The sequence below is a fragment of the Calonectris borealis genome, chromosome 2, assembly GCF_964195595.1.
Source record: "Calonectris borealis chromosome 2, bCalBor7.hap1.2, whole genome shotgun sequence".
Classification (NCBI taxonomy): Eukaryota; Metazoa; Chordata; class Aves; order Procellariiformes; family Procellariidae; genus Calonectris; species Calonectris borealis.
This window is the reverse complement of record NC_134313.1, coordinates 123,067,155-123,093,385: the sequence shown is the minus strand read 5'-3', so window position 1 is coordinate 123,093,385 and position 26,231 is coordinate 123,067,155. Positions and strand designations below refer to the sequence as shown.

Below are 26,231 nucleotides of genomic sequence, written 5' to 3'. Positions count from 1 at the left end.
TTCAAACTGAAATGATGAACATAAGGCAACACGTACAACATGGGAGTGATTAACTTGATGGAGTTCCCGAGGATTTGATGGACTTTGAACAGAGATTCATTCAATTGTTGCTGTTACTCTTTTATCTTGAAGTAAATGTATGAGACTTGCCAGCTGGACTATGTTGGACTGCTTATCTTTCAAGGGTGCCTTAAGTATCAATTAACCGGAAAATAACTGCTGTTTCTCTTCTAGGTTTTTGAAATACACACATACAAAACAAGCTTTCAAATCTGAAGAAGTGAGTAGATTGCAAAAGTAACTACCTCTGTTTCCAAATAGTTTTGCAGACCACCTGTAGTTGTTTTAACGATACTTGATGCCCGTTCTTTTTCTAAGTTCTCAAGAGTTAGAATTTAAGAACTATAAGGGAGAAGGGGGAAGGTTTTTTAGATCTCATGTTGGTTAGCAAGACTGAATTCAGATTATCTTTGAGATGACAGTGTGATCTCTTCTGTAGACGAAAGGTCAAGATATAGTTCAAAGAAGTATACTTGGACATATTCTTCCTGAAGCAATGGTGTGTTATTTAGAAAACTATGAACCGGAAAAATTTTCTGAGATATTCCTTGGGGAATTTGACACTCCAGAAGCAATTTGGAGCAATGAAATGAGGTAACTGTTTTCTGTCAGAGGGACAAATAAATGTGAACCACATCTCATGCTGAAGAGGTCTTGTCTTTGACTTTTCTAAAGAATGCTGAAAATACCTGGATTCTATGGTTTCATTACTTCCCTCTGTTTGCCTTCTGTAAGGACAATGTCCTGCATTGCCCTCTGTTTTTATCAAAAATAACAAGGGCGGGGGGGGAGTGGAATTGGCAACGGGAAGGGGAATATTTCCCTGAACATCTGACAACGTGCTTCACATCTGCCTCCATCATATGATTAAGTTCCTTTCATAAGTGGAGACTTCACTATTTATGTGGACTGCTTTATACTCACTGTACTCATTTATTACCAGCATCTATCTAGGAGATATACCTTTAATATTACAATACATTTTTAGGGTCTGCCAAAAAGTAAAGAGGTGTTGAGGGAGGACAAAATGTCACTTTACATAGTTTTTAATAAACTAATTTTCATGGCATTAAAATAGCTTTATAACAGAATAGGACTGAATCCTATTCTGAATCCCTTCTGAAACGTGGGAAACTACTGAGGAAAATCTTTTCAGAATAAATCATTGAACACACTTGTACAGTCACTGAGGATTGAGGACTACTTGGCAAGTGTTAAACCAAACTTTGTAACTTTTAGGCGTCTTATGATAGAGAAGATTGCTGCTCATCTTGCTGACTTCACCCCTCGTCTTCAAAGCAATACAAGAGCACTCTACCAATACTGTCCTATCCCAGTTATCAACTATCCACAACTGGAAAATGAGCTGTTCTGTAATATTTATTACCTCAAGCATCTTTGTGATACACTCAGATTTCCAGACTGGCCAATTAAAGATCCAGTAAGTAAGAAGTATTTTAGGATTAATTTAGTTCTTGACCTTTCAGAGTCCTAAAAGTGGGATTTGTAACAAAAATGAAGGAAATCAAATGCTAGGTTTGTTGATTGATCCTGACTTTCAGTTCATAAGCAAATATGTTAAACACTTCTTTATCTTGAAGCAGAATAGTCTTCATGCTGTATAGCAACCGCATGTTAAGTATATCCTCCTTGTGGTGACTACTAAAAAAGCAAAATAAAGCATCCAAGAAACTTCAGATAGTGTTTCAATGAACCTCAAGTGATTTGGGGCGGGGGGGGAATCCTCACTTTTGGGTTCTTGTCCACACTGGATAAGAAGCTGGGCTAACTTGGTATCAGTACATTAACTGAATTGGTGAGATCTTTTTGGTACAAGTCTATGGTCTAGATCTGTCTAAGCAGCTTTACTTATTCATGCAGCTTTTTTGCAGTTTTTGTAGTATCGAGATGTGAACTGCGTATCACTTAAGTGATTCTCCCTCTTCTAATGTGACTCTTACATAGACATTTTAATCTTAAGGTGCTCTTATCTTGAATAAAATATAGCACTGCAGTGAAGCAAAGTCTTAATTGCTTCCGGACTGGAGGGGGAACCATAATTAATAAAGGTAAAAGGATTAGATCTCTGAACTTACGGTGATGGGTGATAAGAATTCATTAATAAAGCAGCACTTTATTAAAAAAGATGATGTGTACTGGTGTCAGCATAAATGAAACACTAATAAATTGCAATTATTTAGGTTAAACTGTTGAAAGATACACTAGAAGCTTGGAAGAAGGAGGTAGAAAAAAAGCCGCCTACCATGTCAATAGATGATGCTTATGAAGTCCTTAACCTTCCTAAAGGACAAGGCCTGTAAGTTGTTTGCAGTATTTAAAGTTGTATCTACATTTACATAAGCTTTGTATACTGAACAAACTGAAGTTTCTTATCTCAGTACTTGCAACCAACTAGTGGTACCAGTTCAGTTATGTCTAGCACCTACGTCTTTCACAGTGGAAGATTGCTTTATCTAAAAAGAAACAAAGCTTGAAAATCCAACTCCAGTGTTTGAGAGAATAATTGTGAAGTGTTCAGATAAACAGAAACTGGGGAAGAAATGCCTTGAGCTCGGCTTCAAAGCATTCACGAGGCTGTTTTACAGGACAAGCATTAGACTCAACCATAGGGAGCAAAGAATATAGCAGAATTTGAATATGTTCAAAGTGGAACTTGGTTTCTTTAATCCTTCTTTCCCCTGCCAAATATTGTCCTTTTTCTTGGTGATAATATCCTTAGGATTTTTTACCTCCTATCTTGCCACTGGTTTCTGACTTCAGGCCTCTAGAAGAGAACTGACAGCACTCTTGTATTTATCTGTCAAGAACAGTGCACCTCCTAGAAATCATGAACTATAACTTTTACCACTTACAGCTCATTTAGACTCTTCATTTAGAAGAATCAGGGACTTTGAGCACCTTCTGGTTAGTATACTCAGTACAAGAGGTACTACGATACTTTCTAAAATTTCTTTCTTTTCTGTGGCCACATGATTACCCCCATTCAGTGTCAGGTGATGAAGCAGGATTTTCAAACTTGAGATCTGAGAGCTTTGTAGTTTTCACTTAATTGCAGTTACTATTAGTACTGTTGTCAGAATCCAGGCTTGTTTTTTCTGTTTTTTTGATGTTACTCAATGTAATGGGACTTGTTTTCTCATAGGCATGATGAAAGCAAGATCAGGAAAGCTTATTTCAGGCTGGCGCAAAAATATCACCCAGACAAGAATCCAGAAGGCAGGGTATGTACAACACATTTATGGTGTTAATATTAAGTGGGGACAAATTCAGCTGTTATGTGTATTAAGAATTCTGAAATGCCCACTTAAATTTTCTTTCTCCCTTTTAAAAGCTATGCCCTAGATGAATACTGGAATACAGATTAATACTACAGATGAGTAATTTAACTGATGTCAATCAAGGAATATTAGGATTTCTACAGTAAACTGATGTAATCAGGTCAAACCCACACCTCGGAAAGCATCTGGTTTAGAGTTACAGAGGAGCTAAATAAGCTAATTTCTCCCTTTCAAAGACAGACTGCATCCTCTGCTCATTCCTACAATCAATTAAACTGCGCTTACTACTTTTGTCATAGTGGAATTAACTTAGTTTTAGTCTCTTGCCTATGGCGGAGTTTAGGAGACAAAAGAAAACTGATCTGTGAACTAGTGTTCTTAAGGTTATTTGGAGTAATTTCTGAAGTGTAATAAGGCAACAAAACTAGTGTTGTGGCTAATAACCTGGAATGCTTTATTTTACCTGCATCTAAACTGATGCTGCAGACTTGTAGTAATTTAAGGAGTTCTTAGCAACTCTTAAGATGATTCCTCTTTATTTGCAGGATATGTTTGAAAAAGTTAATAAAGCATATGAGTTTCTATGCACAAAGTCTGCCAAGGTTATAGATGGGCCAGATCCAGAAAACATAATTTTGATCTTGAAAACTCAAAGCATCCTCTTCAACAGGCATAAGGAAGGTAAGCATGCTGTCTCAGAAGAATGTTTTATGTTCATTTCTTCAGCGGCCATTGCGGTCAGTTTTAATCTTCTCTGTTCTTGAGTCTGTGTTCTGTTGATCTGGTTTCTGGCTTGCCACAGCATTATGTAGCTATGGTAAAGGGCTTCAAAATAGGACTTTTTCTTCCATGAAATAAATTCATCTGTAGTAAAACTTAATTCAAAAAAGCATGAATAGCTTTTTGAAATTCTCTGCACCGATACTAATCAGTTTGAATCTTCCTCCATATATAACTTAGACTTACAATTCTGTCTATGCAGGAAAGTCCTCACAAGTACTCAGTCACCCAGATGGCAGATTCTGGGTATAAATGAGATTGTCTCATTTTTTTAATAGCAATGTGAGTGTAATCTTGCAGAAATTCTGACTAGTGTTAGAGTCCTCTGGTGAGCGTACTGCAGCACTACCTCCTTCACAGCCCAAATGGGAAAGAGATAACCTACAGTACCCTAACCCTTGGCTCTAGCTACAGCCGCTGGCTGGCAGCTGCTGGCATGTCCAAGTCTTGCAGAGTCAACAGCGTTTTGCTACATAAGTATTACATTACAATGGTAAACTAAAAACCTCATATGCAATCATAGCTCTGTCAGTTGTGTGGAGGCAGTGACAACATTAGTGTAGACTTACATAGGTCGGCTCATAATAAGCTTCATACTGCAAGATGAAATTGTTCTTTAGTGCTGCTGAACCCTAAAGGAGTGGAAAATATAATTATTAAAAACGTATGATTGCTGTGTCAAACTGGAAAAGGTCCTTATAGGCTTATTGTTGGACAATCCTGGCCTAAGACAGACAGACAAAGCTATACTTGTGTTTTTCTGGAGACAGGCAAGCATGATTTGGAAGACTCTGAGCTTGGGAGCTTGCTGAGCTGGAGATAAGTATTTTTAATCTTAAATGAGTTCTTTCCATGAAGCTCTGTCAGCTTCTAGCATGGGCAGTCTTACGTGACAGGGAGTCAGATTGTGTGGACTGCTCAGTCTTGCTCCAGTTTTTCCAGGCGTTGGCTTTCTGTGACTCCTAGTCCTTATATATCTGGTATATCTTCCACTGATAGTTATGCGGTGGTTTAAATTGCTTAGAGTCTGCAAATATGTAAACTTTGACTTTTTTTCTCTTTCAGAGTTGAAACCTTACAAGTATGCAGGCTATCCTATGCTGATAAAGACTATTACTATTGAAACATCAGATGACCTTTTGTTTTCCAAAGAATCTCCTCTGTTGCCCGCTGCTACAGAACTTGCTTTCCATACTGTCAATTGTTCAGCATTAAACGCAGAAGAACTGAGAAGAGAAAATGGAATTGAGGTAAATGGGAAGAAACTTACTGAAATTAATTTTTTTAGTTTAACTTTTCTACCGCTAAAAATCCTAAATCCTCAATGCATAGGACATCAGATGCAATTGAGAATCACTTTTGGTTTTGTTGAGACACTTGTCCATTCTTACTGGATGGATTCTTACTTCTCTTTTCTGGATGCAGTAGGAGAAGCCTCTTGCAGAGTATACCCCTTCCTGGACCTAGGCTTGTCTGAACTGTGGATAAGCAAACTACACATGATGTTTCTCTACGTCTTTACAAAACTCTATTGAGAGCTGCTGCGTTCTGTATGTGAAAGAATAGATAAGTGTGAACAAGTCACTTGAGCAGAAGAGCTTTTCATTACGCATATTAGCTCACATGTGAGAATGCTATCAACTCTAAAGCACCAAGTGCTAGTACCAGCACTTGCAAGGAATTTTGCCCCTACAAACGATTTGAGCAAGTGGCAGGTTTTGTCAAATGTTTCCCTTCAGCCATAAAACATTAGCTTGTCGTTTTTAATTTCTGCCAGCCTTTATGAGTTTTTGTTGTGACTGAACTTATGCATCATCCAATCCTCACAGGTATTGCAAGAAGCATTTAATCGTTGTGTAGCGGTCTTGACTCGTTCTAGTAAACCAGATGATATGTCTGTACAGGTAAGTTGCAGCAACTTTAACTGATTGTATCAGCTTCTCAGAAGACTATATATATATAATATGATACACATATAATGTGATAAAAAATATAAGTGTATAATGTAAAATATTGATATAGTTCTATATATATTAAAAAAATAGGATTGTAAACATGCATTTCCCCTCCACTTGGAACCAATAAAATATTGCTTTTTGTAGGTATGTGGATATATTAGTAAGTGTTACAGTGTAGCAGCTCAGTTTGAGGAATGCAGAGAAAAGATTACAGAAATGCCTAACATCATTAAGGACCTCTGTAGACTACTGTATTATGGCAAGGTAAGAGCTCCCTTCCTTTGCCTAAATGGGTATTTAACTGTTAAATGTTTAGGGGAATGTTCTGTTTTTAAGGGAGATAGGACAATTGCAGAGACTGATCAAATCCTTCTGTAAGATCACAGCTAATCATTATGGGGTACAGAATTTTACTGCCTTGTTCTCAACACTTGTATTTGAATCCATTTAGTGGACTTAAAATGCAATCACTATAAAGATTTAGCTGCTTTTGTCTTTTAACTGACTTATGTCTAGCCGATTGGTTTACTGTACTAAATCAGCAGATAAAAGTACTAGAGCTAGATCTTACGTAAGCAGATAAGCTCCTAAATCAGCATAAACTCTGGGAACAGTATTCAAGAAGCTTTGTTGCCATTTAGTTCTTTAGAACTTACTTCATGTTATATAAATGCTGAACTTTGAATTAAGAAAGGAAAGCTTGTCTTGAACTCTTCATATGGCGTATATGAAAACAGATCACTATAGAAAAAGACTACAGAAAACAGACGACTATAAAACCAGATTATAGTAATTGACTATAGGTGCTTGTCTGTTCTTTAGTCCCTACAGAACACATGTATTGCCATAAAAAGCTCACCTGGGAATCTCTGCCACCTTCTTGAATTGTTTTTCCACCAGTTCATCAATGCTCCTTTCTTATCATATGAAATAACTATTCAAGTACTCTTCCTTTGAAGGATGCTGACTAATTAGCCATGTTTCTTGGCTACCAGACTCTTAACTTCAACTGCAGATGTTGTTCTGTCTACTTCAGTTTTCACCTCTGTGCTGCTTAGAAAGTACTCTAGAATTAGTGGGTTTTGGCTTTAAGCCTTTGGTAACGGAAGCCAGTTGGCTTTCTTTGGTCACAAGTACTAAGGCAAACTTTTTTTTTCCCTCCCTCAGAACATACCACGAGTAGCTTCTTTGGGAGTGGAGTGTGTTAGCTCCTTTGCCTTAGATTACTGGCTACAAACGCACTTGTTCCAAGCTGGAGTTCTCTGGTACTTGCTGGGTTACCTCTTCAACTATGACTATACGCTAGAAGAGAGCGGTATTCAGAAAAGTGAAGATTCGAATCACCAGGTAATGTTAACAAGGTGCATGCTTTCAGACACCAACAGTTGTTGCTTGCCACCTCTTATTAACAAAATAAGTGTATTCAAATACCTGTTAGAATCATTGAATTACATGAACAATAATGGTAACAGAGCAGTTCTGGAAGGGGATTTTTGTGTAGTAGTGTAAATACTGTTGTTTGGGTTTTGGGTTTTTGTTTGTTTTTTTTAAAGAGTAGCTCGTGTTTTGAGTTCAAATGTTAAAGCTGCCAAAACCTGTAGTTTCTAATAGACTTAATGCAAGAGATGTTTATCTACAGTGAACAGTAAAAAAGTAAATTTATGCTATCAGAAGAAAAAGTCCTTTTTTCCTGAGGCTCAACTGAACGGGTTGTCTAGTGATACCATGAACTTATCTGAAATGTTTACTCTAGGACCATATTGTCCCTTTGCCCCACAGCTATGTAAGTGGCTTCATACTTCCATTTCCTTAAATGGTGACCCTCTAAGTATGGCATTTCTTCCTCAGCTACTGGATGAGATGAGCTTTGAACAGTCTATTGTAGTTATTAACTCTTGTATCACTGTCATAAAAGGCGTATTATGCTGATACTTGACTGTGCTAGCAGGAACTGTTGTCTGGTCAGAAGCTATTACACTAAATAGCTTCTGTAGCTTTCAGCTCATCTTGATGACCCAGTTTTTCCTACTTATCAGTGTTCATGTCTAACTGCATTTATCAGCCCACAACACAGTGATCATATTGTGCTGTTCTGCAGCACCTAGTGTTTTATTGGACATCAGTGCATAATTAGTGATGCAGATAAATAGGGAATACCAGTTCTGTTCATTCTGGTGCCGAAGTGTTGGACAACTCTTTCTAGCTATTCTAATATTTCTTCAGTAAGCTCTAGGGTTTTTTTATGTCTTTGTATTTTTCAGGAGGTAGCAAATAGCCTTGCTAAGCTCAGTCTCCTGGCCTTGAGTCGCCTCGGAGGATATCTCCCTGAAGAACAAGCTACACCTGAAAACCCAATGATCAGGAAAAGCTTGGCTGGAATGTTGACACCCTATATTGCAAGGAAACTTGCTGTCATCAGTCCTACTGAGGTAAATATCCGTTGGCCAAAACTTTCTCTAGTGATTTGTGGAAGGAGTACCTGGTAACTTGTAAAATACTGAACTCTCTTAGACCAAGCTGATAGAGGAGTATCAGCAGTGCGATTCTTTTTTTCTTTTCTTTGCAGTTAGAGTAACTGCAAGGAAAAGAAACTGTTTCAGCCTCAAACACTATGGCCAGGAACAGTACCCTATAGAATAATATTTGCAAAACAAATATGGGAGCAAAGAAGTTGAGGTAATTGTTGAAGGCTTAAGGATATAATGATAATCGAGAGCAAAGGCTAAACTACTCTCTTTAATGGTGCCAAGGAAGTCACCTACAAAGAGATGTTGCAGATAGTTGCTGCTCACTGTCAAAAATAGGAGAATCTGAAGTAAGCATGGCTCGAAGCAGAATAAAGAAAAAATAAAATATAGATTGTATTGTACCAAATAACTTACACATACTCTTTTTCCAGTATATGGAAAACTTGACACTTTAAACCTACTTATGAAATTGGTCTGGTTGTTAATGAGATTGGATTAATTTATATCATGAAACACACTGATTACTGTGCATAATGATCCAGAACTAAGTTGTAAATGTGTTACATCATGTAAATTTCTTAGACTCTGAAGATGCTTAACAGTAACACAGAGAACCCCTACTTGATCTGGAACAATGGGACAAGAGCCGAATTACTTGAGTTTTTGGAATCTCAACAAGAAAGCATGATTAAGAGAGTAAGATACTCTTTACCTTAAACACCACTACTATTTTCTTAAACTATTTCGTGTTTTGGTACAGCTGCTTCTAATATGGTGGTATAGTTAATACAAGTATCCATTGTTGTCTATTCCTAAGTCACTTTCTTCATTCAGTAGTCTTAAAAAGAAAACAAAAAAATCTAAGAGTTTGCTTGTTTATTTCTTGTAAAGTTTCAATCTGTCTTGAGCTTCTGACTTTTGCTAAAGCTTTATGTTCGAGTATTGTCTATTCCATTATCGGGTTATAGCTTTACACTTTCTACAAGATTATTTTCTGTCTGAGCTTGTGCTGCTTACCTCTGCTTAAAGGGTGATTGTGACAAGAGCTATGGATCTGACTTTGTCTTCAGTGACCACGCAAAAGAACTTATTGTGGGAGAGATTTTTGTTAGAGTCTACAATGAGGTCCCTACCTTCCAACTAGAGGTGAGATGTAGCTAAAACCTTCCTGTTGAAACTAGTATTTGGAATGTTACTTCTTCCTCTTCATTTATCTGTTAATGCAAACAGAATGGTGAAAATACGAAATCTCATGGAAATTTCCTTCAATGTGATCAGCATGTTATGGGATATCTCTCTATTGGAGTAGAACAAATTGAAAAGAACAATGAGTTAGCCATAAGACGTGCTGCTTCGGGTGGCTTAATGCCTTTTGTCTGCAGTGCAAGCTTGTAGAGACTCAGGTTTATTCAGTAATTCCAGGAGGTAATGATTCTGCCTAGTGGCTTTGCTGTCCATCTGTATATATGGACAAACATACACCTTAAGAATGCTGTTGAAGTACTGGCAACTTTCTAAAGGTATGTTTAGGTATAAATAGGGTTAATATGCTCCAGATGTTATAATGATCAGAGTAGAAAAGTGTTTCCTATCTGCCTGTCTGGAAGAAAGGGATATGTGAAATGTAGGAGAAGTTACTTGGATACACTTTCTTCTACTGTGAATACTGTTGCATAACACAGCTAAAAATGCTCTCATCTCTAATTTAAAGCTTCCTAAAGCATTTGCTGCAAGCCTCTTGGATTACATAGGCTCACAAGCACAGTACCTTCATACGCTAATGGCAATAACACAGACTGGGAAAGTAGAGTCCAATCAACACGGAGATCGGTTACGGAGAGTTGAAATGGCCCTGGAGGCTCTGAGAAATGTGATAAAACACAACCCAGGTAGGCTTAAAAATGAACTTCCCTGATAGGATTTCTTGTGGACAACCTTACTGCATACTAGTAAACATGTAAAAACATGTCAAGGCCTTACTAAAGCAGGAGGAGAAGATGCTCTTGAGAATGGGTAGCTAATACCAGCAAAGATTTATGAGTAGATATATTATGTGCAGACTGGAAAAGCCTGAGACACACGATTAGGACATTTTCCTACTGTATTGTATGTTAGTTCCAAAAGCAACTCATATTACTATCATGGCTTCTAATAATAGGTGGTTATGTTGTTCTCAGACTGGATTATCTGTATTTGGCAATTATAACCCTGAAGGCAGCTGTTACTGCTGCAGATAGCAACCCTGCTCTGAGCTGGGAGACTCAGAAAGGGCAAGTGTATTTGAAGACAAAAAGTACCAATAACCAATGATAAATAAAATAACTGAACTTGCTTAGTTGTCTTGTAAGAATGCAAGTAACTAGGTAGTTCAAGAACTAGCTCAGTTACTTGCCTTACAGGGAGGAATTATCCTCTCCTTTTAAAATATCGTGGCCCTGAGACTTTGTGGAATCTAGATTAATAGACAGGACTTCATAATTTTCTAATTTTGTAGCAGGTGCTGTCCTGTAGGAGCCATTATAACTACTGTGGCAGCAGTCTATATACAGACATGTAGTCTTTAATACCTCTGTATATAGTGGAATGTGAACTTGGGATGGCCTTCAGAGAATGCTTTGGCTAACACGAAGAGAGTAACTTGTTTGGTCTCTTGCAGGTTCTGAGTGTGAATGCATAGGTCACTTTAAGTTGATATTCTCCCTTCTGCGTGTTCATGGAGCTGGCCAGGTGCAGCAGTTGGCTCTGGAGGTAAAAAAAAACAAACCCCCCCTGTCTGGATGCTCTACATAATCAGCGTAAACAAACCTGATTGTGTAACTGTTAGAGTAGCCCCTAGAAAGTATCAGGATTGGGGTTCCAAGGTGTCAGTTCCTGCTTGAGGAACAAGTGATAGCTTTTTGCCCGTGTCTTTGCTCCCTTCTTCCCTGAGGGGAAAGGACAATTTGGTGGCAGGAATAAACATTGTAAATATTAGCTATATTGGCCAGTGAGGTGACTGACTTCATCATACACTGCATTTTCTGGACAATGTCTTAACAGCTGGAATATAATCAAGTGTTGTTTCTGATCGTTTACAGGTAGTGAACATAGTAACAAGTAACCAAGAATGTGTTAACAACATTGCTGAGGCAATGGTTCTTGCTAACTTACTGGCACTCCTGCATTCCTTACCTTCAAGTATGTACCATATAATTCTTTGTCTTGCAAGGCAAAGGGTTTCCAACTCAGAAATTAATTAGAATGCAGCTGGCTGAGCTTACCTACTGAGTTTTAGGTTAAAACAGCATTTTGGTGGGGGTGATTAAAAAAAAATGTTTTGTGTAACCTATTTGTTGTCAACAATGTGTGAGCTGAAAACATGAATTGCAGGTATTCAAATTGTGTTTGAATTGCATAGCATTTCACTAATTCTTTTAAAGAATTTAGGTAGTAAACATCTAATTAAGAATTTATGCCCTCCTAAAACGTATGATTGATTTGACATTCCTTAACTAACTGAATTTAGCCAGAAATCCCTAAGCTTGTGATTGTCATAAGCTTTTATAGCAGTTTTGATACAGCTTTCTGTTAAGATCAGTTTAGTTCATCTTTGATTAGGTAATAGTCTATATGGCACAAAGTTCTTAATACTTTTTATTTTGACAGGTCGGCAACTTGTCCTTGAAACTTTGTATGCTTTGACATCTAGCACAAAAATAATTAAAGAGGCCATGGCAAAAGGTACAGTACTACATTGAAAGCAAATTTTTCTGCAACACTGGACTTAAATACAGTGGCCAAATCTTACTCTTCCCTTTAGAACAATCAGTGTGGAATTGGTGAATTCATACTACTTGTGACCAGAAAAAAATTTGAATGTTTTCCTATTTCTTTGTACAGGTGCTTTAATCTACTTACTAGACATGTTTTGCAACTCAACTCATCCACAGGTCCGAGCCCAAACAGCAGAGCTCTTTGCCAAAATGACTGCAGATAAACTGGTGGGTCCAAAGGTAAGAATCTTAACAGCTCTTGTTGGAACTCCTATCTTGATATTGCTAACCTCTCTCTGAAGACAGAACAAAAGAACCTCTTTTGTGACTGAAACATTCATGTGAAGAGCAATCTGGCTTTTTCAAAATAGTTAATTCTTAATCTGTGAACAGACTTCTAGAAGCAGTTGTATTTATTGTAACTACTATAAGCAGTTTGGTTTCCATTTGTGATGACTTTAACATTAGATACCTAGATTTCAGACCTGTCATTGGCTATCGCTATTTAAAATGATAGCACTATTTTATTTTGTGGTGTTGTGTTCTAGCAGTTGGCATTATAGCACTACAAATAATTGGACTTCCTGGAGTTCTCTATTTTTCTGTCAGTTAGTTTGACTTATGGTATACTAAATGTCAATTCTGTTCATCCTTTCTAGGTTAGAATTACACTAATGAAATTTTTACCTGGAGTCTTCATGGATGCTATGAGGGACAACCCTGAAGCTGCTGTTCATATCTTTGAGGGAACTCATGAAAATCCTGAGTTAATTTGGAATGACAACTCCAGGGAGAGAGTATCAACAACAGTTCGAGAAATGATGCTTGAGTATGTGGAAACCTACTGACTAAGTATTTCCTTAACTGAGACACTTTTAGTGGCAGTAAACCAGAGTTGCTATAGAAGAACTGTCAGGCAGAGCTCTGCCTGTAAAAAGTAGGATCCTTGCAAGCCAGACTTCAGTGAAAAGAAACTTGTTCACCTGTAACTCAGTGATGCAAGTGCAGTTTGTACACAATCCAGGTGTTTGCTCACTGCTGTAAGATTTGGGAGTTACAGTGAACAGAAAATGGGGTTTAGAAACTGGAACTACTTCACAATGGTGGAGGGAGACTGAGGTGTCAAGTAGGGAAGATGACTGCTTCTTTTACTGCTCATTAAAACTAACTTTCTTTTAAAGGCACTTTAAACTTCAGAGGGACAACCCTGACACTAACTGGAAGGTAAAAGTATACTGTTTCTGCTTCGGGTACGTCTAGGGAGACTATAAGCCAGCTGATAATATATGCATGTATGTAACTGTCTGACAGCCTATGCTTTTAAAGTACCAACAGGAACTCACTGTTGTGCTAACATAACTGTTTTAATGTTGAATTGATGCTTTCGTTACTACTTGTACCTTGAAATCAGACACTTCATTGGCAGTGGTTTTGCCAGTTTTGCTCTGAATTTTCTGAAAGTTCAGGTCATTCTAAAACTTATCAAAAGTCAGCAACAAAGGAGAATAATGGTTTACTGGAAAATGTCTTGTCACTTATTACATAGCTGTAGTAAACTTGCTCTTGGTAAATATTCAGGAATGTTAGTAAGCCACGGAGTCTCAGAAAGGAAAGGGCTGTCCTATCAGTTGTTGCTGAAACTTCTTTTGAACTAGTGTTTACCACTAGTATAGTTGTAGACCCAGTTACTTGTGTTTTTTGAAAGAAAAGTCCCCTGTAGTAGTACTGCCTGCACTGTTCTTTCTACTCTCACTTCTTACCTCATGTTTCCTCAAGATGAAGTGCGTGTTGATCTTGCACAGCTCTGTTTTGGAGAATAGTTAGTTCGTTGACCCTTACCACTGAGAGTCATGATGTTAGAGAAACAATTACAGCTCTCACAAATACCCTTGCCAGTAACTCCTTCTACTTTACAATTCAACAGCTGCCTGAAGACTTTGCTGTGGTGTATGGTGAGGCAGAAGGTGAACTTTCAGTGGGGGGAGTCTTCCTAAGGATTTTTATTGCCCAGCCGGCCTGGGTTTTACGGAAACCAAGAGAATTTCTCATTGCACTGTTGGAAAAGTTTACTGAACTACTGGAGAAAAGTAACCCCCATGTAAGATGACTTTTCTGATTCTGCTCTTTGAATTTGTTTAGCAGTCTTAATCTACTAGTCTTTTAGTACCTGATTAACTTTGATTCTCATGCTTTTTTCCTCAACATGAATGATCTTTTTTGTCTGCTTTCTGACTGCTTGTAAAAGCCTGTAGATATGTTTAGGTAACTTCTGAACATGAGTTAGAGCTTTTGAAGTCCCTGAAGCCACAGAACTAGCTTCAGTAAGTCTTAGAGGCTTATTTTGTGTTAGAGATGAGGCTTAACAAATGGAGTGTCTTTAATTATTCCATGACTGACCAACCTAAGAAAATGGCACTTGTTCTACACTGCCTAAAAATTTTCAGCTCGTGACGCTTTTAGTGTCCTTCTGCAAGACTAACTTCCTACTGTGGTGTAAATTACGTGACCTGGACAAGGCTCCCACCTAACAATTAGTGTAACACAGTAGAACAAGTAGTTCTACTACAAGTAGTGTAACACAGTTACAGTTTGAATGAGAGCAATATTCAAGTCAGTAACTTAATGATATTACTAATAACTGAATTTTAAACAGTGTTCAGACAGATTCTGGGTTAGCCTTGCAGGGAGGCAACTAACTTGCACATTGAATAAAACGGACATCTTTGTAATAAAGATGGGATAGCAATTTGTATAGGCACACAGAATACAGCAAGTGTGGTGAGTGTTGCTGCACAGACTGCAGAACCTGTTAAGGCATTCGGGTGGTCAGCCTAAACATCTGTGCTATCATGCTTCCACCGAGCATGCAGAGGCTTCAGCCAGACACTGGCTTCTCTAGATACTGGAAATAGTGCTTAGAAACTTGTTGTGATTTGTGTTCATGAAACTAGTGAATGTCTGCTGCTGTTGGAGCCGATCATGTTTTTCTAAACTTCTTGTTTTAACAATTTCAAAGCAAAGTGACATGATAAAAGCATTAGGGGGAAAAAAATATAATGCAGAGCAAGTGAGAAATGTTATTATTATGGTGATACATTAGGTTTTACTGAATTGTATTTTCTGCTGGTTTTTGGTTTTCTGCAGGGGGAAACTTTAGAAACCATTACCACAGCAACTGTGTGCCTGTTCAGTGCCCAGCCTCAGCTAGCTGATCAAGTTCCTCCGCTTGGTCATCTTCACAAGATAATCCAAGCTATGAATCACAAGAACAATGCCATTCCTAAAAGTGCCATTCGTGTCATACACATATTGTCTGACAATGAGGTACTGAATCACTTAAATGCTCAAGGGGAGAAACAAGCAGAACTGGAGTTGTTTGTATTGTTTAGTAGTGTTCCTAGAAGGGCATTATTCTGACTATAAACACTGTGTACCAGATGAGCAGGGACTTATAGCTAATTAACGGGGAATTGATAGATTAAAGACACTGATAAATTTATGGTCTTGGCTGACTATATCTGCCATAACCGTCAAGCTTAGCATAAAATAAAGTACTCTGGATGTTTTTGTCTCTCTATAGCTTTGTGTTCGAGCCATGGCATCACTAGAGACCATTAGCCCCCTCATGAATGGAATGAAAAAGAGATCGGATATAATTGGTGTAGCCTGTGAAGCACTTAATCGCATGTTTCAGAAGGAACAAAATGACTTAGTAGCCCAAGTAAGTAGTATATTCTCAGTCTGTAAAAATGTGGTATTTTTATATTTGGCTATCTAATCTGTTCATAAGAACAGAGGTACCGTTCGACTTCAGTGTCCAGGAGGCCTCCCAGAAGCCATTTAACTAATGTGCTTTTCATGTTGGAGAAGTTGGAAGTCAGTCCTTTATCCAAAATGCAGACCTGTTCAAAGATGCTACCCGAGTATTGAAGCTTAATGCATAGGATAGTGTTGGCTTGTGTCTGCTGAGAAAGCATAACGTAGGAATGCCAGCTAATTCAACTGCATTTACACCTAGACAGAGCAGAACTGCTGGATGGTATCTTTGCTTTCTCTTACATGTATTTATACAGCTCAGGAAAAATTGACTAGCTAAACATACCTAGTAATAGCTGTTGGCACTTTTGGTTCACAGTAATGCTAGTAATGTAACACATCTGTATGGAACTTCCTAGTCCATGTTAAGAAAACTCATTTGAGTATGTTTGCAGGCGTTAAAAGCAGATTTGGTCCCATACCTTCTAAAGCTGCTTGAAGGCATTGGTCTTGAGAACCTGGAAAGCCCATCTGCAACAAAAGCTCAGATTGTTAAAACTCTGAAATCCATGTCTCGCAGCCTGCAGTACGGAGAACAGGTAAGTACTGACAGGTCCTTCACTGGGCTTTGTACACTTGGAAGATCAAACTCCGAACATCCCTTGTTTAATGTTATGGCTGTCATGTGTATCATTCACCTAAAATGTTAACATCATGGAACTACAAAATCATTATGGGTTGGAACGTCTCCATCTCTTTCTTGTGATGAAGTCATTGGTTCAATGCATATGAAGAGCACTAATAAAAAAGACAAATCCCAAGTGCAGAAATGTTCTATAAGCTTGTAAGCTTCTACTGACAACTCTCCAGAACTTCTGAGAGAAATGTTAATGCTTTTTTGTTTCCTGGATAAATACTGTTGTAGACAACTGTAGTGGTGTTAGGATGTATATTCAAGTTGATAAAATTTGTCCCAGTAACTGTGCTAGTTCTTGGAGCCTTTCTCTTACCTTTGTGTTGAAAACTTCTCAAAGGGAGGGATACTGGGGATAGGTCTTTCTTCCAAGTTGGCCCTATCTTGCTATAGTACAGGAAAAGTCCTGTTCTGCCTCAGCTCTAGATGCATGGCAAGTGGCTGCTTGCAGGGTTGCTTTTCCTTGTCACCTAACTGGGGAATGAGGGAGAAAGTCAAGCTGTTAAATGACTTTTCTTTATGAGCTTTCTGCATTATGGGTTCAGCTGCACAATTCAAATGGAAAAGCAAGTTGCTGCAGTCTCCTTGGAAATGTGTGATTCTGTATCGCAGCCTAAACTACTGCCATACTATTTGGTAATCCCTTCAGAATGGTTTGGTTCTAGAAAATGAGTTTGTTCCCTTAGAACATTAAATGTCACTTGCTCACTGTGTTAATCTCTTCAAATACTGTAGGTAAATGAAATTCTGTCTCGTTCTTCTGTGTGGAGTGCCTTCAAGGATCAGAAACATGACTTGTTCATTTCTGAGACGCAAACAGCAGGATACCTCACAGGTTGGCAACCCTTTCCTATTTATGTCCTGAATCATACTGAACTGTTACTTAATTGTCAGACTTGACTCTGGAGATAGTGTTTATCCTCAGGATCTAGTGCCATCATGTGGCCTGAACATTCAATGCTGTAAAAATACAGTGAGTTTTTAAAACACTTATCAAAAGCAAAACTCTTTTTTTTTGTGGTTGAGAATGTATTTCTCTGGATAGTCTTTGCTGTACCTACTTCTAAAATATCAGAGCAATGGAATCTGGACACTGGCACGTCTTGCAAGTACCCTGTAGTGATAAAGCAGAGATGTAATCAGAACTAATGAATGACAGTAACTTTCCATGCTTTCTCAGGATCAGTGTACTTTAGTTCTAGAAAAAATTGTTTGCCAAGGTTGGGGGAGGAGGATTAAACTTTCTTCAAAATCACTTAGACTTTGTCTGTATTAACTGTCACGTGAATTGTGCTGCTTTAGTGTTAGGCATGTAGTTGTAGTATTGGAACAGTCTGAATGTTAACAGCTCGGAGGTGAGGCCACGTTCCAGTCAGGCTCAGTGCGCTGGCTGGGCCCTTCTCTGGTGGGAATGGCCCTGTGCCTGTACTTGGAGCTTGTGGCATATACTTGAATGCACCCGTGGTGCACCCTGGGTGAGTCCCCTGCTGGTGCCACCAAGACTGAAATGGCATCCCAGGGGTGCCACCTCAGTCCCACTAGCAGTGTAGAAGAGCATTCCAGCTGTGCTTGCTGTGTGCTGTGCACACACAAAAGATATCAACTGATGTGAACTTCCTTGCTGGTAATGGCACGGTGTGGGCATAACCCTAGAACAGTAATGTCACAGCAAATCAAATTCTGGTTCTTCCTTCATTCGTGTGCAGCACTTGATAGACACATCTTTAATGACTACATTCTGCTGTATCACAATCCAAAACTTCGCTGTCACAGATCACTTGCTGTATCTGAAACTATTTTAAGTAATGGACATTGTAGCAGACTTTGTCTAAAGCAACATGTGGTGCAAACTTCTGACTCCTCAATAGCGATCAGCTGAACAATCATTTGGTCTTAAAAGTTTAGCCTCCCAGGTAAGGTTTTAAAGCCTTTTGTCAGGTCAATATGAACACTTCCATGTGCTGCATGGAACTTTCTCATGTAACCCAGTATAGGAATCTTGGTAAAGCTTTGGAGTGTAGCTGAATCAACGAGGTATAAATCAGATGGCCATACAGAGCAGAAAGTTTTTCTTGCAAGATACTGGCATATATTTTGAGAAAATGAAGGAAGAGCCTTTCAAGTTAGGAATTAGACGCTCTAGAAGCAGATGCTTAATACTCTAAGTGTAGGTATATTACAGCACTTGATGTGTTTTTCCACACAGGAAAAACTCAGTGCTTTAGCTCTGAACAGTTGTTTTCTGTTTATTGCACCATTTAATGCCACTTTGACAAAGAACACTTGATTCAGTTGGTACTGAATTTACTTGGTATTTCATAAATACTGTAAATTAGAAATATGAAGTAAATGCTGGCTGATTACTGGCTAAGAACTGAAACTATACCAGACATTGTCAGGCTTGAGACTGGGGGCGGCACAGCTATCCAATTGCCTTAAAGCCTGTGCTGCATTTAAATTGCCTAATGTTTAAGTGCTTGCAAATGTAGAATGAAGATGCTGTACAAATGCAAAGTATAGACAGAAACCAAACTACAAGCTTTATTTTTTAACCTGCCTTATCTTGTATTCTGCCTTATGTCTTGCTTCAAATCGCTTTGCTATTTGCACTTCCCTTGAAACTTCCCTTGCTTATTTCTCTTCCCTCAGGTGTCTCTTCTCCTTCCCTTCTAACTGGCAGCAGTCCCCTTCACCTGAGAAGTGGGCTTTAGATCTGCTCTGCCAGGCAGCTTGCTAACTTCTGTGTAGCTCTCTAAAGCAGGTAGATACCATCTTGCAAAATGCACACGCACTTGCTGCATTCCAAGTAATAGATGCATGTCACAGAACTGTAACAAATGTGTGGTCCCAAACTGCAGAATACTGATAAACTTGCCTTCTTCAAGTATAGAAGGAGCAGAAACCTAACAACTGCAGTGGCTGATTCCTGCTGGTACTACAGATGAACTAAAATTCTGAAGTATGTTAGAATCCTCCATAATGGAAAAGTTTGAGGGACAAGAGAACTCGTGGAATTTTGCACTAGGACATGTAAAAGTGGGTCTGGCTCTTGGCAGGTGCCACTGATAGGCTGGCAAAGAGAAGTCCCCTTCTGAGGCCAGAGAGCTTTTTTTTTTTTTACCAAAGGCACTGCTTGCTTTGCTCCCTTGCTTGCAGTAGTAGCGTGGGACTCTTTGCAAGGAGACAAACGATGCTCTGATGTTCTGGCTCCAGGCTGTTGTGTGAGAGGGGAGGGTGGGGCATGAAGAGGGATAGTAAATTTGGGAGAACTTGGTGAGGATGACTTCAGGGGGGAGAGTAAAGGACCCAGCAGAACTTGCCATGTTGAAGACTAGCAGTGTAGGCTGAAGGTCTAATACCAAGTTGGTCACTGTATTGATGCAGGAACATGTTGCAGGTTGGCAGTTTTCTACAGTCCTTAATCTGATGAGAGTTGCTGTTGAAACACCTCATGCTGCAACATGAGTTTTTATTGCATTTGTTGAAAGTTTCTATATTAAATTTTAAACTCCAAGCTTTGAGGGAGAGGGGCTTTGTCTGCAGGGCAAAACTGACTGCCCCTATGGTAATCGACAGAGATTTATTAATGGTAAGAAGTTCTGTATCTCTGATACAGAGTTTGTGTATCCCAAGAATGCTGTTACTTTTTCTAACTGAAGGCACAAAGAGCTGCCTAGACCAGCATAACGCAGTTCTGCTTGTTCACGGGGCAGCCCATTGAGCTTCCTTCAGATACACGGCTGGGAAAACCTTTTGCAACACTGAAAGCATAAACATGGAGCCCAGTAGTGGAATGCATGCCTGAACTCAGTTCACTTCTGCAGCAGGTCCTTTCCTTAGCAAAGGCAGGCCACTGCCTCTTTACTGCCATTTCCATGGTGGAAGGTGAGATGGATAATGTTGGTGGTTGGGGTTCTTTTGTAACTTATTTGGCACATCAGAATAAAAAATGCTGAGCAAGTCCGAGAATGGCCTCCACAAGCTACTCCAATTAGTGGACTAGGATGCCTTAATTTCTAGTGTTCCTAGATTCCAAAGAATCTAAATGAAAACTCTTAAATATTCTTATTTAAGTTGTCTGGTTGACTTAGATGTATTTGAGTGTTACCAGAGGGAATAAAGCTGTTCAATCGCTTTTTAGAATCAAAACTAATCGCCAATATTCTGCTTTCTTCCTGAAAGGCCCTGGAGTTGCCGGTTACCTTACTGCAGGGACAACATCATCTGTAATGCCCAACGTACCACCCCCGGTAGACCACGAAGTGGGAGATGTCAGCTAAGGACTGGAAATCCTTGTGAAAGAGACAGAAAGGCAGGCTGGCCAGTGATGAGGAACAGCACTTTCCTCCAACACGTTGAAGTGAACTTACTGCCTTTCCAAGTGTTTAATGACAGTGTTATTCCTTTTTCTATGACTGTTTTTGGTTTTGGTTTGGTTTTTTTTTTTCCCCCTAGGAAAAAGTGATTCTAACTATCACACTGTAACACAAGAAAGCACTCTGTGGATCAGCTGAAATGGGTACACAAGAATTTTTTTTCTTGTTGTACGTAAGCACATTTTGTTCGTTTATATTTGTTTACAAGACTGTGAATCAAACTTTCCTAGTTTTTATATTTTATGAATTAGCATGACTGGAGTTGAGCTACAGTCTAGAGGAATTGGGCTAAAATCACTTTGACCTCACCGACCCCTCCCTAAAAGGGCAACCCTTCTTTTCCCAGTCTGATGTGGTCACTCCCATTGAACATGACTTGCAAAGGGTTCGTCCCTGCACCAGTTCACTGATGTCCTTAATCATTAACATCATCTTCTTCCTGAGATCAAACAGCATTAGACATTCATATGTATAACTGGCTTGACCAAATTGACAAAGCTTCAGCAAAAAAACCTTAAAGTTGACATGTTATGTAAGAAATTAGTGTAATTGTGAAATGTTCTATACATTATCCAGTATATAAAAACTTTCTATATTGAGTGTACATTATACAGATCATTCATATGTACAGAAAATTTTAAAATAAAGGGAATTACGAGCCTTGTTAATGAGATAAAGGTGGTGTTCTTATGTAGCTGTTCTTTGAAGGTGTGGGAAATGAGGGCGGTCAGAGACCTTAATTCAAGTGGGGCTAAATAGGGTTCCTGGGCATTCTTGCTTGGAAAAACACATTATGCAGGTTTTGACAGCCTGGAGCAGAACTCGGAAACCACAGGTACTGGTACAGTGCAGGTTGTTTTGTATTTGAAATGCACTTCAGCCACTGACTTGCTGACATTCTCAACTTCCTAGGAAATATTCTTGGCAGGAAGCAAGAGAAAACTAAGATGGATGGAAATATAAACAATAATTATTGCTTTCTCAAAAGAGATTACAATCATGGTTTTAGGTATAATGAATTGATATGAGGTAAGAAACTTATTTGTGGAAAGCTTCCAGTTGTAGGTGCTCTGAATCTGTACCACCCTGACTGACTTCAGCAGCTTTAGCTGGAACACCCTTCAGGTGAACACCTGGCTGTAGGCTCAAGGACAGAACTGCCTGCAGTCTCATCCTGAAGACTGAGCGAAACAGGGTGTCTTCTCTCTGCGCTCGAACACTATGCTAGGGTGGGTTTGTTTGTTCATGCAAAAAGTAAACACTTGTATCCTTAAGTTAATTGTTGATCAACCCTGTATAAGTTGAAAAGTGACTGTCCTACCTTTATAGGAAGTAGAACTACCGATGGCACGCATGCTGTGATGTGCCTGGTCCTGCTACTGTATGAGCAAGTTCTCTTGTAAGTAACTAATGTCGAAGAGGATTGTTAAAAAGGCTGAGGAACTCTGACTTTTGAGAACTTCACAATGATGTATTGGGTATAAATGGCAGAGCCTGTTCTGGCAGCAGAGGTGGCCATGAACTGCCCTGTGCCAGTCGCTGCTGGTTCCAGCCAAAGCTTCAGCTCCTCAGAAGGGAAGGTGCCACCTAATATGCTTAGACATATTAAAGAAAAGGTGGGAGCAGCTGGGGCCAGGAGACAGGAGGAGGCATGTGAGGATGCACAAAAGGAAGGATGCAAGGGAAGACAAAAGGGGCACCTATAAGGAAAAATGTGAGGAGATGTGTTTGGAGAAACAAAGTAGAGGAGTAAGAAGCAAGGAGTAGCAGACAAAATGCTACACGCTGACCCTCCTGTGCTGCCCCCAGCCTCGCTTGAGGGGAGGTGGGGGAAGGACTGAGTGCAGCATTAATGAAACAGGGCAGCCGAGAGCAGGAACGGGGAAGGAGGTGGGGTTGGACTGGGGCTGAGCTTTGGAAGGGGAAAAGAAAGGCATTACCCTATGTGTTTAATTGTCACTTAATCAACATCTAAAAGTTTATCCTAGCTTGCAATAAACTAAATTGGGTGAAACTGCTGAGTCAAAACTGCTTTGCCTACAACACAAGGATAAAGAGCGCTTTGACTCAGCAAATAAAGCACAAATAAAGCGTGTTACAACATTCAAATTCTGGTGTTTACATGGCATTCTGCAAATTTTTAAAAGAAAGCCTCTGATCATTAAATGTAATAATTACAAGTAAAGAGTGAGAGAGTATGTATTGCCTCAAGCTAGAATCAAGTTTTTGTATTCATCCAATTTTACCTCAAACAACATTATTGCACTGAACAAAATCTTCCATCCATTTGAGATGGCTTTATGCTGACATTAGATTTTTGCAGTTAGCTTCTTTGACTGATCAAGCAGTTCCCACCGTGCAATTGTTGAGAGATGAACTTCATCGGGCCCATCTGCCAGGCGCAGAGTCCGTATATAAGCAAACCTGTGCCAGAAGAGCTGAATTAGCGGTAGATTTCTAATCCTGCCACAGCAGCAAGCCATGCTGACAGCAGGAGTTCTCAGCACTGTTTTTGCTATAGCCAGCCTTTCAACAATAGTCTCTTTGAAAAGAGCTATCGCACAGGAGATACTGCAGCAAAATCATCCTGGGAGGATTGAGATGTGTGGGCTGGAATTTGGAAGGCTTGCTTCTCCCCAAGGCCATAAGGGATCAGACTGAACTTTAGAAACAGATCCTCTATACTGCTGATAAGAACTATTTTAGGTCCAGTGCCAGCTTTTTTTTTTTTTTTTAAATGGTAAACAATGCAGTTGCATTGGAATTGAATTATAAAAGCAATTGTTTTAAGTTTTATAGCTTAAAGGCATATGGACCATTATTTTGGGTTACCTGAGGTGAAACAGCATGTACTGGGTATTATAAAATTATCTTAAAAGGAAGGCTTTAGAAGCTACAAGTAAATCTCCCTTACTCACATAAAAGCCAAAGGAAAATCCTGGGAAACTCCAGCTCCACCACATACTTGGATTGCACAGTCAATCACTTTAAGCACAGCTCGAGGGACAACCACTTTGGTCATGGCTACCTGTAGTTAGAAGAGAACTCACATTATCAGTAACAGTTTCACAAGCAACTGAAAATATTTATTTAACAGTTCTACTGAAGATTTGTATCTCACAGTACATTCCTTCCTCTTTGGATTTGATGAGAGCTCTGGGTGAGGTAAAACTGTTCCCAGGAGAGACAGTCACCCAAAACTATCTCATTGTGTTGAGACAAATGAGCAATACTTGAACTACTTTAATTTTTAAATACTTCATCAGATTGATCTCGAAAGTTTTTAACTGAAAACACTTTCCAATCTCGTGACAATAAAAAGCACATCTTAAGGCCATCTATTTTCAACATGAAGTTATGCTCTACAATTAGAAGGATAACTTAGCAATATGTTTTAGCTTATATTTCAACCAGTTGAATGCACAGGTATTGCATCCCCAAGTCCTAACCCAAGGCTGGCGAAGAAAAATTTACCTCTTTTCTTGCGTTTCTATTGCCCAACATGTCAATCTTGCTGGCTGTTTTTAGCGTAAGCAGTCGAGCCTGTTCTATGCTAAGGCGGCATTCAGCAATCCAGTGGGCAACAACTTCCTGCGGAAACCAAAGCCAACAAGCAGAAAGTCTGTTAATGTCTCCTGGCGTGTCTGGGTACACCTGCCCTAAGGAAGATGCCCCTATATCTCGGCATGTGCATGTTCAGTCATTTAGTGACACCCTCGTGCAAATTAAAGCTAGTTTGATGCATGTAATCTAATACGAGGAAAAAAGAAAGAAAACACTTGGCTGACAGAAATACTAAAGACAGAGCAGTTCTTTTCCTTGCAGGAAAGAAGATAAAGGGGAAAAAATGCTGATTCTGGCACGCTCTCATTTCCTGGTCAGACCCACTGCCTGCCAGCCATTTTCCTGCAGCCCTTCAAAGCCTGCTTTTTACTCTCTGCTTTCCTTTACCTGCTACCAGGACTCACAGCCAGCTCTCTGTGTAACACGCCCCAGTATACAGGAATTGGGGGGGTGAAAGAGAAAAGGAATTGGTTCTGTTTTGCTTAAGCTACTGCTGGTGGTGTGTTAGGCACCCAGGCAAACAGCTGCAGGGTGGTGCCTGCTGCATCTGTCTGTTCACATGGATGATAAATTAGTAGCTCCCTTGATCTGAATGAAGTTACGGTCTTGGCAGCCTTTCCCGGCTCCTCTTAGCTAAGTCTGCTCTGCAGCCAACATACCACACTAGAAAAAAATGTTCCTATGATACTTGTCAGTGCAAAAGCTGTTTGGAGCCTGAGCCAGCCTCGGGCACACACTCCTGCCTGGAGCATGGGCGTGGTAGCCTCGGCAGCTGCAGGAGGCACGAGCAAATGGTGCAGCACTCGCCTCAGTGCAAAGTCTGAGGGCTCGGCTTAGCTTGTGCCAGCAAAGGTGGTCTGAACCCAGGTGGACGTGTTCGGACACGCTCTTCTGCTGACAGCTCCCGGGGTTGTAAGTAACTGCCACGTGGGCAGTGGTGATGGTCAGGCTGTTACCCGAAGCAGCCAACAGCCTCACCTCTTCCTTAGCTATCCTAGCGCTGTGAAGAACCTACGCTAGCTATCCAGCTGGCCTGCAGGTCTTGCCTGTGGCTTCATCAAACATTGGTTTTACTTTAACGAGCTTCTGAGAAACAGAGTGCGCCTCATCCAACTCTTATTAATGCGAGGTTATGGTCACGAATGGAAGTTTGGCAATGACATGACTGGAAAATGGAGATGTAAGATTATTCCCTCTGGATCTATACAAACAATTTTCTATAACCTGTGCCAGACACTAATTCAGTTTCCTCTTTCTGTTGCCTTTACTTGTTTTTTCCAATAAAGTCATCCTATCTGTTGGATAAGATTGAGGAACACCCGAAATGTGATAGGCCAACTACTAAATGCTGATGGTTCCTATAAAAAGCAGACTGGTATCTTTTTATTATTATAGCAAGCCCTCTCTCACTAAACTATTTTAATTCCAGAGCAAGATAAGACCAAAAATCCCTATATGGCCTTGGTTTGGTCTGTACTTTCATAAGTAAGTACAAATAATTGATCAGAGAAGTAAAATTTTTAG

General features: G+C 39.5%; 2 protein-coding genes across 7 annotated transcripts in view; one reads left to right on the top strand and one right to left on the bottom strand.

Moving 5' to 3' along the window:
* The window catches only part of DNAJC13 (DnaJ heat shock protein family (Hsp40) member C13), a 55,910-nt gene extending 34,090 nt beyond the window's left edge, over positions 1 to 21,820 (top strand). For 3 of the 6 annotated variants that reach the window (XM_075143270.1, XM_075143271.1, XM_075143273.1), the window contains 26 exons: positions 235 to 280; positions 500 to 654; positions 1,300 to 1,501; positions 2,262 to 2,377; positions 3,224 to 3,302; positions 3,905 to 4,040; positions 5,205 to 5,389; positions 5,969 to 6,043; positions 6,242 to 6,361; positions 7,265 to 7,444; positions 8,359 to 8,526; positions 9,148 to 9,261; positions 9,595 to 9,711; positions 10,277 to 10,454; positions 11,222 to 11,313; positions 11,643 to 11,742; positions 12,211 to 12,285; positions 12,445 to 12,557; positions 12,977 to 13,146; positions 13,499 to 13,541; positions 14,242 to 14,415; positions 15,462 to 15,641; positions 15,898 to 16,038; positions 16,529 to 16,672; positions 17,503 to 17,602; positions 20,950 to 21,820. In XM_075143270.1, coding sequence (XP_074999371.1) covers positions 235 to 280; positions 500 to 654; positions 1,300 to 1,501; positions 2,262 to 2,377; positions 3,224 to 3,302; positions 3,905 to 4,040; positions 5,205 to 5,389; positions 5,969 to 6,043; positions 6,242 to 6,361; positions 7,265 to 7,444; positions 8,359 to 8,526; positions 9,148 to 9,261; positions 9,595 to 9,711; positions 10,277 to 10,454; positions 11,222 to 11,313; positions 11,643 to 11,742; positions 12,211 to 12,285; positions 12,445 to 12,557; positions 12,977 to 13,146; positions 13,499 to 13,541; positions 14,242 to 14,415; positions 15,462 to 15,641; positions 15,898 to 16,038; positions 16,529 to 16,672; positions 17,503 to 17,602; positions 20,950 to 21,047 — 3,301 coding nt within the window. In that variant the 3' untranslated portion in view covers positions 21,048 to 21,820. Of the gene's footprint in view, positions 1 to 234; positions 281 to 499; positions 655 to 1,299; positions 1,502 to 2,261; positions 2,378 to 3,223; positions 3,303 to 3,904; positions 4,041 to 5,204; positions 5,390 to 5,968; positions 6,044 to 6,241; positions 6,362 to 7,264; positions 7,445 to 8,358; positions 8,527 to 9,147; positions 9,262 to 9,594; positions 9,712 to 10,276; positions 10,455 to 11,221; positions 11,314 to 11,642; positions 11,743 to 12,210; positions 12,286 to 12,444; positions 12,558 to 12,976; positions 13,147 to 13,498; positions 13,568 to 14,241; positions 14,416 to 15,461; positions 15,642 to 15,897; positions 16,039 to 16,528; positions 16,673 to 17,502; positions 17,603 to 20,949 lie in introns of all 6 variants that reach the window. The other 3 variants (XR_012672597.1, XR_012672598.1, XM_075143274.1) reach the window with 3 other exon arrangements.
* A 1,418-nt stretch (positions 21,821 to 23,238) lies between these two features.
* The window catches only part of ACAD11 (acyl-CoA dehydrogenase family member 11), a 34,371-nt gene continuing 31,378 nt past the window's right edge, over positions 23,239 to 26,231 (bottom strand). Inside the window, exons 18-20 of the mRNA XM_075143275.1 lie at positions 24,618 to 24,734; positions 24,062 to 24,171; positions 23,239 to 23,567 (exon numbers count right to left, since the gene is read on the bottom strand). Coding sequence (XP_074999376.1) covers positions 23,453 to 23,567; positions 24,062 to 24,171; positions 24,618 to 24,734 — 342 coding nt within the window. The 3' untranslated portion in view covers positions 23,239 to 23,452. The remainder of the gene's footprint in view (positions 23,568 to 24,061; positions 24,172 to 24,617; positions 24,735 to 26,231) is intronic.